The following is a 15,935-nucleotide window of genomic DNA, read 5'->3' on the forward strand; positions in this document are numbered from 1 at the left end:
TCACGTTTGGAGTTGACGACAAAAGGAGGCGGACCGGAAGGAAAGAGGAGTGGAGGATGGCGCAGCCGTTGGGGCCGACGGGGGAGTTCTTCCGCAGGAGGGACGAGTGGAGGAAGCACCCGATGCTCACCAACAACCTGCGCCGCGCCACCCCGGGCCTCGGCATCGCCCTTGTAGCCTTCGGCATCTATCTCGTCGGCGAGGCCGCCTACAACCACTTCCGCGGCCCCGACCCCCACGCTACCTCACACCACTGATCGTGGAACTGGTGGATGATGCGTGATCACTCGTTTCCCCCTCTTTAAGGTCTCTCCCCGCTTTCTTCCCCTTCCTAAAAGAAACGATTTTGCGAAGGAAAGTCCTTTTGTTGGTTTATGGACCGTACTCAATTTTGGATCTTTTCTTGAAAATTTTAATTTGCTGATGAAAAATCGTTTTATTGGTCTTTTTAGGGTTTGACTGATTCGTTATTGATCGATTAGGGATTTTGTTAGCATCAACATTGTCTTGTAAGTTGCCATGCTATCCTGATCTTGTTGGCCGTATGGTTCCTTTGTAGTTTATGCTTGGAATCGAGGCAATAGAGACGTTATGACCAAACCTTTGCGATATTGATTATTGTCGTTTGTAATGATTGATTTTGAAGTCAACTTTAAATTGATCATTGGAATAGCATTTGAAACCCTCATGGTTTGCTGATCCGGTTCTTATGGCCACAGTTTCTTGGTCCATCGGGCTTGTTGAGGTTTCTTGCTTCTCTTTATTTGTTTAGGATAATCTGATACCTGGTGACAAAGTTTTATCTTTGCGAAATTCATGATTTATCTTATATTATCTTTTCTATAGATTTCCCATTTGCTCGTCTGATGAAGCTTTTCTTTTTAACGCTTAAGTGGTCGATGAACTATTAAAAATTTGACTAAGCAATCAAAGAACAGAATCTCGATGGTTAGGCTTCTGACAAGTCATCAAGGATCAACATAAGTTCTTTTCGTGATGCAACCAACAATTCCAAAAAACAACACAAATATGTCCAGTGTTATATGTTCAAGAAATGATACAAACAAATATCAAGAAACTTTGAGAAGGCTAAGGTTGCTTTCTGGCCTCCTTGCTTTTAGAGCTAAGGTCGCTGCGTATCATTGAGTCTGTGAAATGATGGGAGAAATTTTGAGAGGGCCCTTTCCATGGCGGTAAGGTTGCTTCTTTCTAAGGCGGTAAGGTTGCTTCTTTCTAACCTTGATCACTAAAGTTCTGGCCTCTTTGCTTTTAGAGCTATGGTCGTTGCGTACCATTGAGTCTGTGAAATTATGGGTTTATAAAGCATAGTTAATCATGTGGGACAACATTCTTTACATCAACCAATTTTAATTTATAGATGAAGGGTTAAAAAGGTGATGGAGAAAAAAATATGCTACACAAAAAGTTGAAGTTAAAACTTAAAAGACTCCAAAGCCTAGCTAAGTAAATTATTCTAGAAGATGATAAGGAGATTGATTTGTGGCTTATTGGACATGCTACAAGAGAAAAGAGGTTACGACATGTGCAGTTGATCACCCGCATCTATATTTTGTTGATTAAAAAAAATCTACCTTACAATTTGACAACCAGATTAACAATCTTTATTAACTTAGACAGCATGTAACTTCTAAAGACCAAAGTGAGAATTTAATCAACTACAATCATATCTAATTTTATCAGGTGATTTTGACCTACTGATGTAGAATAAAGTAGAGAGAAGAGAGAAATAGAGAGAAAGCAAGAGAGCAAGAGAAGAGTATAAGAGACTAGGAGAGAGAAGATACAAGCCTTCTTTTTCATTCAAATCTAAAGTGTTTGATCCATTAACAAGCTCCACTATTTATAGGAGTTTAGGAGCCTCGTTACAATTAATGAAGACAATGATTTCTAAGAGTAATCTCCTATGGAATTAGTATGTCTTTTAGAAATCCAAAATGTGACTTTTATGTTACCTAAATAGTAAATGAGTGCACTTAATACAAAAGGAGTTTGTCTTTTTAATTTTCAAAACTCTTAGAATTTCTAGGCTAACTAATTGATTTTTTTTTATACCTTTGCCAAGAATAAACTTTTCATAAATCCTTTGTAAAGCTCGACGATTCTCCATCATTCTCCCTCAGTGGAAAAGAACTCAACTCTGGAGAGTGATTTGCACGGTACTGGTCCAGTAAGTCTAGTGTAAAGTCACAAAGTTCTTCCAAAGTAATCTAAGTGACATCGAAAGCTAAATGATCACACCACTTAATAAGAAAGTATTGAGTAATGCTAGTAGCAAATGTAACAAGGTGATCATCAAGAATGACCTTTACGTCCTCTCTGTGTTGTGGGAGAATCGGTGATTTGGGAGGATTATCACATGCAGGAACATGGGTAGATATAGGAGGAGGCACAAAAGTACCATGATATGGAGTTAAATACTCCACATTGAAAATTGGATTAATATTTAAGTTGGAAGGAAAATCGAGCATATATGCATTAGATCTCAGCTTTTGGATAATGGAAAGGACCACTGACTCGGGCATGCAACTTTTTGAATGAGTGTTTAGGGAAAATCTCAGGGCTAACGCAAACAAAGACATAATCGGCAACTTGAAACTCTTGACTTCTTTGATGTGCATTAGCAACAAGTTTATAACTTCCATTACTTAGGATAATTTTACGTTGAATTTTAGCATGCAAATCATGAATATGTTGAGCGAAGGAGTGGACTGGTTTTGAGACTCGATAGTAAAGTGAAAGGGGTGCAAGGTCAAATGGGGGTGCTAGGAGTATAGTCGAGGATAGTTTGAAATAGGTTTTTTTTCGATGGAGCGGTTGATTGAGCTATGATATGCAAATTCTATAGTGGGTAAGGTTAAGTCCTAATTTTTGGGTTTCTCTCTAACTAAACATCTAAGAAGATTTCCCAAGGAATGGTTAACAATCTCAATTTGACCATTAGTCTGAGGATGAAAGGGTAAAGAGAACTTCAATGTTGTGCCAAACAATTTTCATAAAGTTTTCTAAAAGTAGTCAAATTTCACATCTATATCAGACACCATAGTTAAGGGCAAGCTATATAATTTAACCACTCCTTGAAAGAACAATTTAGCAATGTGTGAGGCATCATTAGTCTTATCACATGGGATAAAGTGGGTCATTTTGAAAATCGATCAACAACAACCAGAATAGAGTTATGGCCACGGGCTGTTTTGGGAGTCCAAGGATAGAATTTAAACTTACATCTTCCCATGGCGAATGTGGAATAGGCAAAGGGGTGTATAGGTTAGTATTGTGTTTGCGAGTTTTGGCAATTTCACAAGTGTGACATTGCAACACCACTCGATCAACATCTTGCATTAAGGAAGGCCAGCAAGAACTATCCTCGACTAATGTAATGGTCTTGTCTCGGCTTAGGTGACCAGCTAATTCACTTGCATGCATTTCCTAAACAAGTCTCGAAGGGAGGATCGAGGAACACACAAGCTAGTAGATCAAAAAAGGTAATCTTCCTTGTGAATGAAGTTCATATTGTCACGGACTTAGCTGGTTTTGCCTAAGTCGTGCGGCACCCTTGCGAGTCCGTCCGCAAAGGTTAGCCTCCCCGAAACCTCCTATGGTCCCTTAGGACCTAGAAAAGAGAAAACAGGTTAGAGAAAGCGCCTCACTCGGGATTCACAAGCAAACATTTTAGAAAACACTTCATAGACAATGCAAATTACAAACAAACTTTACAAGATCTGAACAGTTGCACAACAAAGGATCAAAATGGTCCACTACAGATAAAAAATCTCTCACAAGTGTCCACATGACACAACCTTTATTTACAAGCCTAAAGTGGCCACCAAACCCAACTAAAATGGGGCTATTAAGCATTCGGTCGTCTCTCTACATGCTGTGCAAAGTATGAACATACCAAAAGATACAGACATATATAAATATTACTTCAAACATCCTGTTTAAAAGTTTGTCCGCGACAATATGTTCATGACAGTTTTCATCTTGGACTTCTCGATATATGTGACTAAAGTCTAAACATTGGGTATCCTCTTCTTTTTAATCGCTTGAATCCTATGACCTTGACACTCATGGTAGATAGGATTGTAGAAATTTGACTAAGGTCATCAACAACTTTGTTTTAAGTACTAAGACAATGCTTAATTATAAAAGAGCATTCGTTGAGAAACTCAACCCACTTTGCATGTTGAGCATTTAATTTCTTTTGGGCATTTAAGTATCTTAGGGCCTGCTAGTTAGACAATAAGACAAACTCTTATGGCAAAAGGTAATATCGTCAATACTAAGACATTGCACAATCACATATAATTCTTTGTCGTAGATAGAATAATGTTGTTTTGCATCATTGAGTTTCTTACGAGAAAAGGCAATAGGTTGACCCTCTTAACTAAGAATTCCTCGTATGCTTGTACCAAAGGCATCACAAGTGACTTTAAAGGGTTCACTAAAATAAAGGTGCCTAAGAACAGTAGTGGTGGTTCGTTTTCATGTGTAGCAAAGGCTTTGGTAGTATCTAGGGTCCAAGAAAACTCACCTTTCTTTAGGCAATTAGTGATAGATGCCATGATAGAACTAAACCCTCTATGAATCTCCTATAGAAAGAGAGTAATTCGTGAGAACTTTGAACCTCATAAATGGTTTTTGGCTTATGCCCTTGTAAAATGATGCAAATCTTTTCTAGATCAGTGGCAACATCTTTGGTAGAATAATACATGGGTTTGCATGAACGAACACTTTTTTGGATTGACATAACGCTTAGTAACTCGAGGGTAATAAGAACCTATCGACGATGTTCTAAATAATTCTCTTTGGTCTTACTAAAAATCAAGATGTCATCAAAGTAGACTACACCAAATTTGCCTATGTAAGGTTATAAAATTTGATTCATGAAGCGTATGAAAGTATTTGGGGCATTGGATATACCAAATGGCATGACTAGCCATTTGTATATGTCGTCTTGAGTTTTGAATGTTGTTTTCCATTTATCACCAGGTCTAATATAAATTTGGTGGTATCCGTTTCTCAGGTCAAGTTTTGACAACCAATTAGATCCATCGAGGTCTAGCATATTCTCAAGTCGAGGAATTGAGAAGTGATATTTGATTGTTATTTTGTTGATCGCTCGACTCTCAACACACATCCTTTGAGACCTATCTTTCTTATGGGTTAACAAGGCAGGGACAACACAATAATTGAGGTTGTGTCGTACATGGCCTTTAGCCAAAAGTTCTTCAACTTGCTTGTTTAACTCGGTTCTCTCCTCAGGATTCATTCTATAATGTGGAAGATTAAGGAGGTGTAATCTTGGGATAAGGTCAATGGCATGTTAGATTTCCCATAAGGGTGGTAGCTCACTATGTAATTCTAAGGGTATGACACCAAAAAATTCATCTAATAAGGATTTAACCTCAGGAATTAAGTCGGGAATAGTGCAAGGGTTAGGAATTTCTCTAGCAATGATGTCATATAAAATTTGTTATTTAGGCTCTATTTTAAAATATTTAGGATCTAGCAAGTGGAGTCCCTTGATAGTTCGGTTTTGTGGAAGAGACTTGGGTGTTCCTGTTTTGTTTTTTCTAATGGTTTTATTGATCGTAAGATAATGTTTTTGCCTTTGTATTAAAAGAAATATGTGTTTTCTCTCCCATAATTGGTAATATCAAGGTTATACAACCAAGGCCTAGCTAAAAGAATGTGCGCAACATCCATTGGTAGGATGTTACAATAAATCTTATCCTAGCAATCGCCTATTTTAATTGGTACCAGACAACTTTCGATCACAGGTAAAATAATTTTGTTAAACTAGGCTACTTTGAATAGGTCGGATGTACTTTAAGTTTAGTCTTTTGATAGCAGATTTTAAGACTACGTTTATAGTGCTACGTTCATCTATAACTAATTTACAAGTTTTTTTTCCGCTTTAGATGAAAGTATGGAAGACATTTATCCTCTTCCATTTATTGGAATCACTAGTAGTAGAGAGAATAATGCGGACAACGTTAACAAGGGCATCGTCAATTTCTAGTTCGTCTTTGTCACTTGAGTAGGCTTCAGGTTCAACTATTTAGTATGCTTCCTCGATTTGATCCTCTGGTTCTTGTCTTAAGGTAAGGGTACATTGAGGACAACAAGAGGTAATGTGACTTTTATTATGGCAATAGTGACATTGGATTTAAGACAAACTAGTTTGAAAATTCATAGTTGAACAAGTTGGACAATTCATGGTTGGACCAGGATTGTTGCTAGTAGTGGGGATTTTTGGCTTGATAGAGCTACTACTTGGGGTAGATTGGGAGATAGTTCTATTGTCGAGAGACCAAGAAGATGCTTGACGAATTGGATAAAGTTTAATGTTCTTCTCAATCTTAAGGTCTCATCGAGAACTCTATAGTGTCAGGGAAACTAAGGGAGACTTCTCATTGGATGTCAAATCTCAACCCATTAACAAATCTTCAGATAGTGATGATTTGGTCATCTTCTATTTCACACATAAGTAAAAGTTCCTCAAATTGGACCAAATACTTATCACACTAGAATTCAACTATTTTAGGTTTAACAATTGTTGAACCAATTGGCTTCGAAAGTAGGTGAGGAAATATTTTTCCTTAGTTTTTGTTTCATGACTTTCCATTAAGTGATGGGAGGCTCTCGACGGTGTTCGAGACTGTGGTGGACATGTTGCCAATATTTTCTAGTGGATCCTATCAGTTCCATTTTTGCAAATAGTACACGTTCCATATCAATCATTTCATACCACTCAAAGTTGTCTTCCATGCTATCTAACCGGTCAACAAATGCATTTGGGTCAAATCTATAATCAAAGTTCGACACATCCACTTTGACTCTTCTAGCTATTTCCTCCAGATTATTAGCAAATCAAACTCATTGGCCCATTACTCAGGTTTGTGGATTTCTAGCAGGTTCTAGGAATTCATCTCTAAGGTCAAGAGCTTGGTCATTAGGAATTGTTGGAGCATGATTGCAAATAGGTGCCTTATAGGTGGACCTAGGATTTGTTCGAACTGGAGCTTGGGGAGTAGTTAAAATTTCCTAATTTGAAGCTATGGATTGTGGAGAATGGATTTGTTGCTTAACTGACTCATCAACTTTTTCATTCATGGGTCATTTTTCAAGGTGTCGGAGAGTTCTTAGGACTTGGCTCATTTGGTCATATAACTGGTTTAACATTGTGTCATGATCTACTAGCTTGGTCCTAAGGGTGTCTAACTCACTCTATTGGTTTAGGGATTCATCAGGATTAGTTTGATTTTTATGTCGTCAAATCATGAATCTAATGCTATTAACAAATTGCCTTTTGGTAGTGAGGTTGTTAATTATTGCAATGCACAAGGTAGAAATACAATGTTTTAAATGGTTCTCTTTTTTTTTCCCACACTTTTTGTTTTGGTTTGTTTTTTTTTTTGAAAAACTCTCAAGGGTTTAAAATTTAGAGGTATTGTAGTTGTAGCTAAAGGGGAGCGAGAGGGTGATTAATATATAAAAAAAGAAGAAAATGGGGGGAGAAGTGATGAAAACCATGATTTAATGAAATGTACTATTTTTCTTTTCGACATAGAAATATTGGTAAAGTTTTTGCTTGGCATTGAGAGCTATGTGGTCCACCAGTTCCGTAGGGATAGTCGTCTTAAAGTCCAACTCCACACGCAAGGGATTGACGTTGGGAGTGCAAGGATTCTTGAGTGTTGATCGAAGCTTTTGCTGCTAGTTGGAACACAATAGGATACAGGGCAGATTTCTTGATGGGCTCTAATACCAAACTGATATAGAAAAGTAGAGAGAAGAGAGAAATAGAGAGAAAGCAAGAGAGCAAGATAGCAAGAGAAGAATGTAAGAGATTAGGAGAGAGAAGATGCAAGCATTTTTTTATTTTAAATCTGAAGTATTTGATCTATTAACAAGCTATACTATTTATAGGGGTTTAGGAGTCTTGGTACAATTAATGAAGACAATGATTCTCAAGAGTAATCTCCTAGGGAATTACTATGCCTTTTAGAAATTCAAAATATGATTTCTAAGATACCTAAATAGTAAATGAGTGCAAAGACCAAAAGACTTTTCAATTTTCAACACAGCTCTTATAATTTTTAGGGTAACTAATTGATGACTTTTTTTGTTGATATCTTTGCTTAGAATAATTTTTTAAAAAATCCTTTTGTAAAGTTCAATGGTTCTCCATCACCTCCTACCCTTTTAAGCCTCCTAATTATCAGCCTTTTAAAATACCATTTTTCATGAACTTCTGATTAGGAAATTACCTCACTGAAATTAGAGGAAATTTAGCTGAATAAATCATTTGATCTAAAAACCTAAGAGATTAGGAACAATTTACATCTGATAATTAACTAAATAAATCACAATTACATGAAGCAGACCTTACTAATATAGAGCAAAAAAACAGCTGGAGGACCCAAAAAGTAGAAAAGATTATCTGGATCCAGCTGACTCAACCGTGGCTCCGTCTACTTTTGACTCGCTTTGGACCTGAAAAACCAAACCCAATATGATTCTGTTATCTTAATTGGGTTGTATGTATGCAACTCTATCAAAACCATCCCTCCTTAGATATTGAATCCTCTCCAAGAATGTCTAAAAATTTATCGATGCTTATTTGTAAATTTAGAAGTTCTTGTGGATTGCTACACGTAAGTCACTAATATTCTAGTGTTAAGGACTCAACTTATGATATCTATAAAGACTCATTGGCAATACTGCCTGTGCGGATTTCTCAGTAACCCATCAACATAACAAAATCAACATAAATATAACATATAATACATAGAAACTAATTCCAAGGCTCTCGAGGAGTTTGGTATGATGTCTTAACTGACCTAAAGAAAACCTAATTAATCTTATATCACATCACAAATGTTTGCTGCATGACCTAATTGTTGCCAACACTGGGCTTTTCTCTGTGTTTTCCTTTCCCATGTGGTGTCTGCAGTTATCTAGTGATCATCTTTGTTTATTTCACACTTGTGTTACGACACTGTGTGCGATGCCAAAGGCTACAATCCTCTTTTTTCTGGGTTTTACATACATTACTTGCTGCAGTCCTCTTATTTGATCGGCTAATCCTTATTTACAGGTTTTTTTTTTACTGTGGATTTGGCCCGTGGACCCAATGTTTTTTCATTTTCTCTTTCAGGTAAATGCTCGACATAATTGACGTTGATCCTTTTTCTTTCCTGAAAGACAGCTGCTTCACTTACAAGATGGTCATACTCTTGCAGGTTATGGTGTACTCCGAAGAAATAAGTCTTTTTCTTGCATGGTTTTTGGAACCTTGTGATATGTACGTACTTTCTGAGATGATTAACTTGCTCCCATAATGTTAGACTTTTGAGGTCTTTGAAGGTTGACCATCTCCTTGAGTTGGCATTAGGAACAAAAATCACAAGACAATTTTTGTCTTGTGAAAGTTATGCAAACAGATTTATGCTTCATAAGACTATTTTGTTTCTCCTATGATCTTCCGTGGCATATGGCATGCACATCAAAGCTACCAAAGAAACGTCATGGTTGTGAGTTAATTTGGCTGTTCTTTCTCTCTGGATTCTTTGAACACCTCATGCCACAAGAGAAGAAACAGGTGTTGTGTTCTTCATGCCCATCGAGATCAGGTGGTGCACAGAAAATGCTTAGAGCAAAAACAATGAATAGGAGAGGTAGAAAGATTAGATGAGTTCATATGATTATAATAGCGCTCTTATTCCCTTCATTGTGATTCTGGATCGTCTACAGTTTTTGCAGGTCAACTGGAGGATGAGCCAGGGTCTGGTATCCCATACCAGCGTTCGAGCTCGACACCATCCAAGAGCTCAGTCCAAGACCACCCATCATGGCCCATGGGATCTCCCGGAAGCCTCTCACCCACAGCCGCTGTCGGCGTCGACGCCAGAGAGCCTGAAGGACTTTGGATTCCGCTACCGCCGCTGCCGTTGGCTTTGCATCTACCACCACCACTGCTGCTGCTGCTGTCGATGGCATCGTCGACTCTCACGCCGGTGATGAGGAACCGCTGGTGCGACGACCCACAGGGCTTGGCTGCGTGCGTCGTCGCGTCGCACTGCCGGCACAGCAACGCCCGGTCCTCCAAGCAGAAGAAAAACCCAGCTTTCTCCTGCAGAAGATCATTACGGTATGGCATGACATTACATTTCTTCGGCAAAGCTAATCGATGCAAGCATATTATTTTGCTTTCTAACACTCTGTGACAGGAAATTGCTTTTGGCCTAAACAAAGCGGAGAGCTTTCTCTCATTCCCCAGTGAAGAAGGTAAGAAGAATAAATGCTGCGCACTGCCCTCTGTTCTATAATTATGAGAAAGTGGAGATCTGATGGGGAGTGCAAAAAAAAAAAAAAAAAAAAAATCGATTGAGACAGCGAGAATTTAAATGCCAATTTTGGTTCAAGAAAGATGGATGGCTACCTGCTGCCTAATCCAAACAAAATAAAAAATATGAACTCTATTGAATTAAAGAGTCTTTTAGGCTTTTTAAATTTTAATAATAATAATAATATTATAATGATTATGATTAATTATTATAATTAACCAGAGATTATTGATTGGATGGATGCTAAAGAGGCATTTGAACAATCGAAAGGTCATATGCTAAAGGCATTTGGAATATGTTACAAGTCAAAAGGAAACGTCTTATATTGGAAAGAAGTATTATTACACATATGACTGACTACAGCAGAAATAAAAATAAAACACAAAAAGAGAAGAGCAGAGCAGAGCAGAAAAAGGGAGAAAAAAAAAAGAGAGGAAATAAGCGTGATAAATCAGAGCTACAGTCCGTCGATAGAACGGCTTCGGCAAAGACGACAACGACGTCACCTTGCAGACATCGCAGGCGGGGATGTTGTCAGCCGAGGTCGAGGAAGGATGCGGGGAAGGGGAGGAGGAGCCCCTCGGGAGCAGCAGAACTCGGCGGTGCTTCCCCGCGACCTTGTTGGCGGCGTGCACCTTCTCGTCGCAGCTCCAGCAGAGGGCGGCTTCGTCGGCGAAGCACAGCACCGCCGCCGCCGCTCTCTCGCAGACGTCGCACTGTATCTTCATCCTGACCCGAATGCCCCGCCCTCCCCCCGTGCTGCAGGTTACGCTACCAAATAGCAACGCACGTCACTCACACGTACATGAATGGGCAGCCTAACAACTGGAGACAAGCAGGAACAATCGAAGACGTTGACGGCCCGATCAGCAGATTTCTCACGCATTATTCCATCGATCCTAAGAACTTTCAGGTGAAGTGACTACGGAGAGAGAGAGAGAGAAGTGGTACCTCCTCTTACGTACGTGAAGTCCAAGGGTGGTGAAAATCTCGTTCTGGAGTTGCACTGGTCTTGTCCGGTGGAGAGAGAGAGAGAGAGAGAGAGAGCTTTGATTGGCGGTCTTATAGTAGCAAGAGGTGGGTGGGGGGGTTCGAAGGAAAGAGTGCGGTGGGAAAAAGTAAAAGGAAAAGAGGCAGCCAAAGAAAGCTGAGGAGATATTTTGGTGGATTGTGCGAGAGCACTATGATGGTGGCAGTGGCCGAGAGGATAACCCACCTTCTTTCCCTATAATATTTCTCATCAGCATTCAATAAGATGTGGTGTTAATTAATGGCCTCGGAAACATGACAGGTTAAACTACACACCTGCATGTACTTACTCTCTCTCTCTCTTCATATATACTGACAGCCCTCCTCTATAGATAGCTCTCTGAATGCAAAGCAGTAGATCTCAGGCATCGCATTTCAAGAACAAGGTAAGAAATCAGGTGACAAAAGCACCCATCCGAAGAAGCTGACTGCCAACGTCCGGAAACAATGAACCATCAAAGCGTTGCGTGCGTGATTTGCTGCTTGCAGAAGAAGAAGAAGAAGAAGAAGAAGAAGAAGAAGAAGAAGTTTTCAGCATCGACGATGACAGAACATATGTGAAGAGATATCAGATGGACTCAAATGCAGAGGCCAGTCTGCTGATTGGTGGGCAACTAGTACAAGGGACACAGTTGCAGTGGCGACGGCAGCTGCCGGACTTGTCTTGGTGCTATTAAAGACCATCAGCATCAGGACCACTGCGTTTGGCTAACATGCATTTTAACTTGGCTTCTTGGGACATTACCGCTCCTTTTGTTGGTATTGCTGTTGTTTGCATCTGACTGGCTTGGCAAGCAACATCTCACCATCTTATCTATTGACTTCCACACTAATCATTCAGAAATATTGGAATAGAGACATCAAAATCATTCGGAAATATAGTTATAAAATTCGGATCTAACAGATCAATTGGCTTGTTCGCTAAATATTTAAAAGATTTAAATACTCTCAACTTTAAAGTTTTCGATTCTCTTTTGTTCTCTCTTATCATTGCCCATATCATCTTCTTGAATTGTATTATATATATTTTTATATTATTATTACTAATGTATTTTATTGTTTGATATAATATATATTATTTAACAAAATTGTTAAATGTCAGAGTCCCTCCTCCGATTGATGGATTCCTACTTATAACATTTGTATACTTAATTTTATCCCTAGATATCTAATGTCGCTTAATTTTTAGGTTTTTCTTTTCCGTTCAAAATGTTATCCGTAGATAGGGAGATATGAAGATAAATTGACGATCGACATATTTGGTGGATGTGTCACGCACACTTGATTGATACAATATGCAATTCTTTGTTCTATAAGATCGATGCAACGCTGATCAAGATATAAATATTTGTGTCAATAGATGAGCCCATTCGATCGGAACGATGATCGACAAATCTGACATCAAAACGAGTTGTTATAGTCTTGAGTCAAAACGAGACCTTTCCTAAAGAAATAGTAGAAAATATCGATGATCCAATTAAATTATATAGACTTATACAATTAAGATGCAGTTGAGTGCAAATCCTCAAAAGAACATGAGATAGAATAAAATAGTGATTTGACTATGCAATCTAAAAATCCAACTCGCACAAAATCTCAATCCAATAGGGCCTAAGAAACGGCTAAAACAGTGATTGGACCAACTCAAACACCAAAGTTCCAATGCATCTCCCATGGGTACAAAACCCTTTTATGTTGAAGAAGAAGCAGTTTGATGCTTCGTCAATAGTCGAATGACTCTAAAAGAACTCAGAATTGACTCCACAGCACCATCAATGAATGGCTGGCTCATAAGTTGTTTGGTAGGGAAGTCTGTGTTTGTGATGGTGGATGATGAATCATCAGAAATTTCCATAGCTTTCTGCAATGAGTGGGGAGATCAGCATAAACCCTTACTAGCCGTGGAGGGTCACCCCTCACCATCTCAATGTTTGCAGACTCGAATCACCTGTGGTCCTCCTCCTCTCTCATGAATCATGAGTTGGGGAAACCACATGCTCCTTCCACTTGATCTCACCAAAATGCTTCCATGCCCAAAACATCTTGTTCCTGAATAAGATCTAACTCACATGCCATCAGGCTTTTGAGGAGCTTTTCTACTCTCTCTCTCTCTCTACCAACATGAGGAGTTCTGTACTTGAAGATTTGCAGAAGAGATCCAGTCACCTTATCCATAACTTTCATCATTCGTGAAAGGCCAAGAAGAGCAGGAGGAGAATAGTAAAGAAATCATTCCTGATCTAAAAGTTATTTTGGACTTGACCCCCAAAATGAAAGCTATTTTTCTTTCTTTCTTTCTTTCTTTCTTTTTCTACTGGTTATATTGTAGTGATTGTAGAGTTTAGGCACATCCAGGATAATGGGAAGATACATGCAGAGTGCTCTCTTTCGCCGACGTAAGATTCAAAGAGAGTCAATGTATATAATCTTATCTCTATTTTCGAGACTATCGATCCCTATATGTTGTCAACATGGGATGATGATATAAAGAAACGATTTTAACATTATACAAAGTCTCACCCACTGTGTATAATAATAAGGATAAATAAGATATCCATAAATTCTATTTAAATTACAGTCCAATTTCAACATCAATAGCTCGTTTTAGCATCCAAATCCAATTCAATAGTTAGTACTTGAAACCGCATGATCTAAAGTAAAAGATACTCAGAATCTACTTTAAACAGGTTGGATAGAACAAAACGATCATACTCTTTGAACTCAGCTCGAGTCTTTATTTTCTTATAGGAACTCAGATTAAAAGGCCTCAAATTTAGCTTGGATCAACATGAATCCCTAAAACTTGACCTACAGTAGTATCTCGAATCAAAAGCCGGTGATGGAGTAACGAAATGAGGAAAATTGATAAGCTATCGAAAGATTAACCAATTAAGCCTCCTGTACCTTATGCCTCACGTTGGAGATCTTCTTGTCACTTCTCATCCATAATTAAAAGGAAAAAAAAAAGAGATGATGAGATTGTTCCTGACATTATGCCTCACGTCACAAAAAAGGTTCCAAGCCTGTTCTTGTCATCCAATTAATGTTTTAGTTGGGAAATGGCAACAAAACAAGCTCGGAGAGAGGGAGGGCATGGAAATTGCTCCTGGTCGGGTGGGGGCGGATGGGTAGATGATGATGATGATGTTGATGAAACCCGAGTCCGGACCCATGACGGGCCACATGGGTCAATGTCGAGGGACCACATTGGCATGGGCAATAACTATGCCCACGATTGGAGGCACGAGTGAGATGGACATGGCCACCTAATCCGAGTGAGATGAGGCACCAGTCGCTGTCCGAGGGATGGGCACCAGATTTGGGTCGCTTTTCCCACTTGGCATCATCTCTCATGTCCTCCCTCGTAAGAACGAATCTTGATGCTTCGTCTTTCCCCTTCCCTTGCTCGTGTGTGTGATTACTAGGTTTTCCCATGGCCGAGGGTCACATTGATGATGATCTATTTCCACTTATGTCATCCGAGGCCCATGATGTCTTGTCAGGAATCCGATGATAACATCAAATCTTTTATTTTATTTTATTTATATTCTTATATTGGTGAATGAATGAACCTACCAGATAGAGATACATGTCATGATGTATTTGTTTTATTAGCCGATGATGCTGAGATAAAACTGATGTGAACTTGGATCGTGGAAATAAAACTATGATTTAATGCACGAAATATTTGTCAGAGCAATGCTAAAGAGAAGAACTGATCATGCAGATAAGATGGCTGAATAAAAAGCTTCTGTACCAAATGATTTAGGTATCTTAATAATTTGAGATTGGATTGGATGACCTTTAGTGTTAAATGATAATTTTCGTAACATAATTATTAGATCATTCATGTGATGGATTTCAGGTTCGAGTCCATGAGAATAATACTATGCATGCAGTTTGATATAATACTTATATTATGAAAAGAATTAAAAATATGGCAGCAAAATTACCTTCCAGTATGATGTGCTCTCCTGATGTAACTCATCTCTTCCGGATTGCTCACTGAAAACACTGAAAAATTGGATCGAAGGTTAGAATACATGAAAGCACCCAAAAAAAAAAATCTCCATATCAATAAGATCTCATCTGAAATAGGAAGAAATACATCAACCTGCAGGAAGTGAACAGTCAATGGCTGGAGTTGGTTGAATCTCTGGCATCTGAAACATCATCACTGGGGGCGCCTTTTCTGCAGATTATTGCCCATTGAATCATCAGATAAATCATTTACAACGTTGCAAACACTTGCATCTTCTTCATGGGAATTGCTGACCTCTATCCATATTGCGAGTTCCTCCACCGGAGCTTGCATCAGTTCCTGCATGCATCAGGAATGAGTGACATAAAAACATCAGCAGAGGCCAACACAAGTATATAATCAATAAGAGAATCCACCTGTTAGTGGTTGCAATGAGATATCCCAATCCTGAATCCAAATTGTGTCTACTTTCTTTGGATTTCTGAACACAATCTTCTCCTGCTATCACAGAAAATGTGTTCTTGAAGTCAATCCAGCATGCCTGTGCAACT

The 15,935-nt window shown here is 38.8% G+C and overlaps 1 protein-coding gene and 2 long non-coding RNA genes across 3 annotated transcripts; 1 reads left to right on the top strand and 2 right to left on the bottom strand.

The window, feature by feature from the left end:
- Positions 1-9,118: 9,118 nt before the first annotated feature.
- LOC135632274 (uncharacterized) lies at positions 9,119-9,913 on the top strand. Its single transcript, XR_010494657.1, has 3 exons — positions 9,119-9,184; positions 9,270-9,704; positions 9,781-9,913. It is a non-coding gene; the product is annotated as an uncharacterized LOC135632274 (long non-coding RNA).
- LOC135632273 (B-box zinc finger protein 22-like) lies at positions 9,729-11,101 on the bottom strand. The gene is made up of 2 exons (XM_065140697.1): positions 10,880-11,101; positions 9,729-10,159 (listed from the first exon to the last, which is right to left on the bottom strand). The coding sequence occupies exons 1-2, from the start codon at positions 11,099-11,101 to the stop codon at positions 9,791-9,793; spliced, it is 591 nt and encodes a 196-aa protein (XP_064996769.1). The 3' UTR covers positions 9,729-9,790.
- A 713-nt stretch (positions 11,102-11,814) lies between these two features.
- Positions 11,815-15,884, bottom strand: LOC135632275 (uncharacterized). Its single transcript, XR_010494658.1, has 4 exons — positions 15,801-15,884; positions 15,679-15,723; positions 15,517-15,594; positions 11,815-15,416 (listed from the first exon to the last, which is right to left on the bottom strand). It is a non-coding gene; the product is annotated as an uncharacterized LOC135632275 (long non-coding RNA).
- Between the last annotated feature and the right edge of the window lie 51 nt (positions 15,885-15,935).

This window comes from Musa acuminata, chromosome BXJ3-3 (genome assembly GCF_036884655.1).
Source record: "Musa acuminata AAA Group cultivar baxijiao chromosome BXJ3-3, Cavendish_Baxijiao_AAA, whole genome shotgun sequence".
Lineage (NCBI taxonomy): Eukaryota > Viridiplantae > Streptophyta > Magnoliopsida > Zingiberales > Musaceae > Musa > Musa acuminata.

What these genes read in the sequence shown, in the direction of transcription:
- LOC135632273 (XM_065140697.1), bottom strand. Translation starts at nt 11,101, where the DNA reads ATGAAGATACAGTGCGACGTCTGCGAGAGAGCGGCGGCGGCGGTGCTG. An exon ending in CCGCCTGCGATGTCTGCAAG is followed by an intron (nt 10,160 to 10,879) that starts GTGACGTCGTTG and finishes GATCTTCTGCAG; the next exon opens with GAGAAAGCTGGGTTTTTCTT.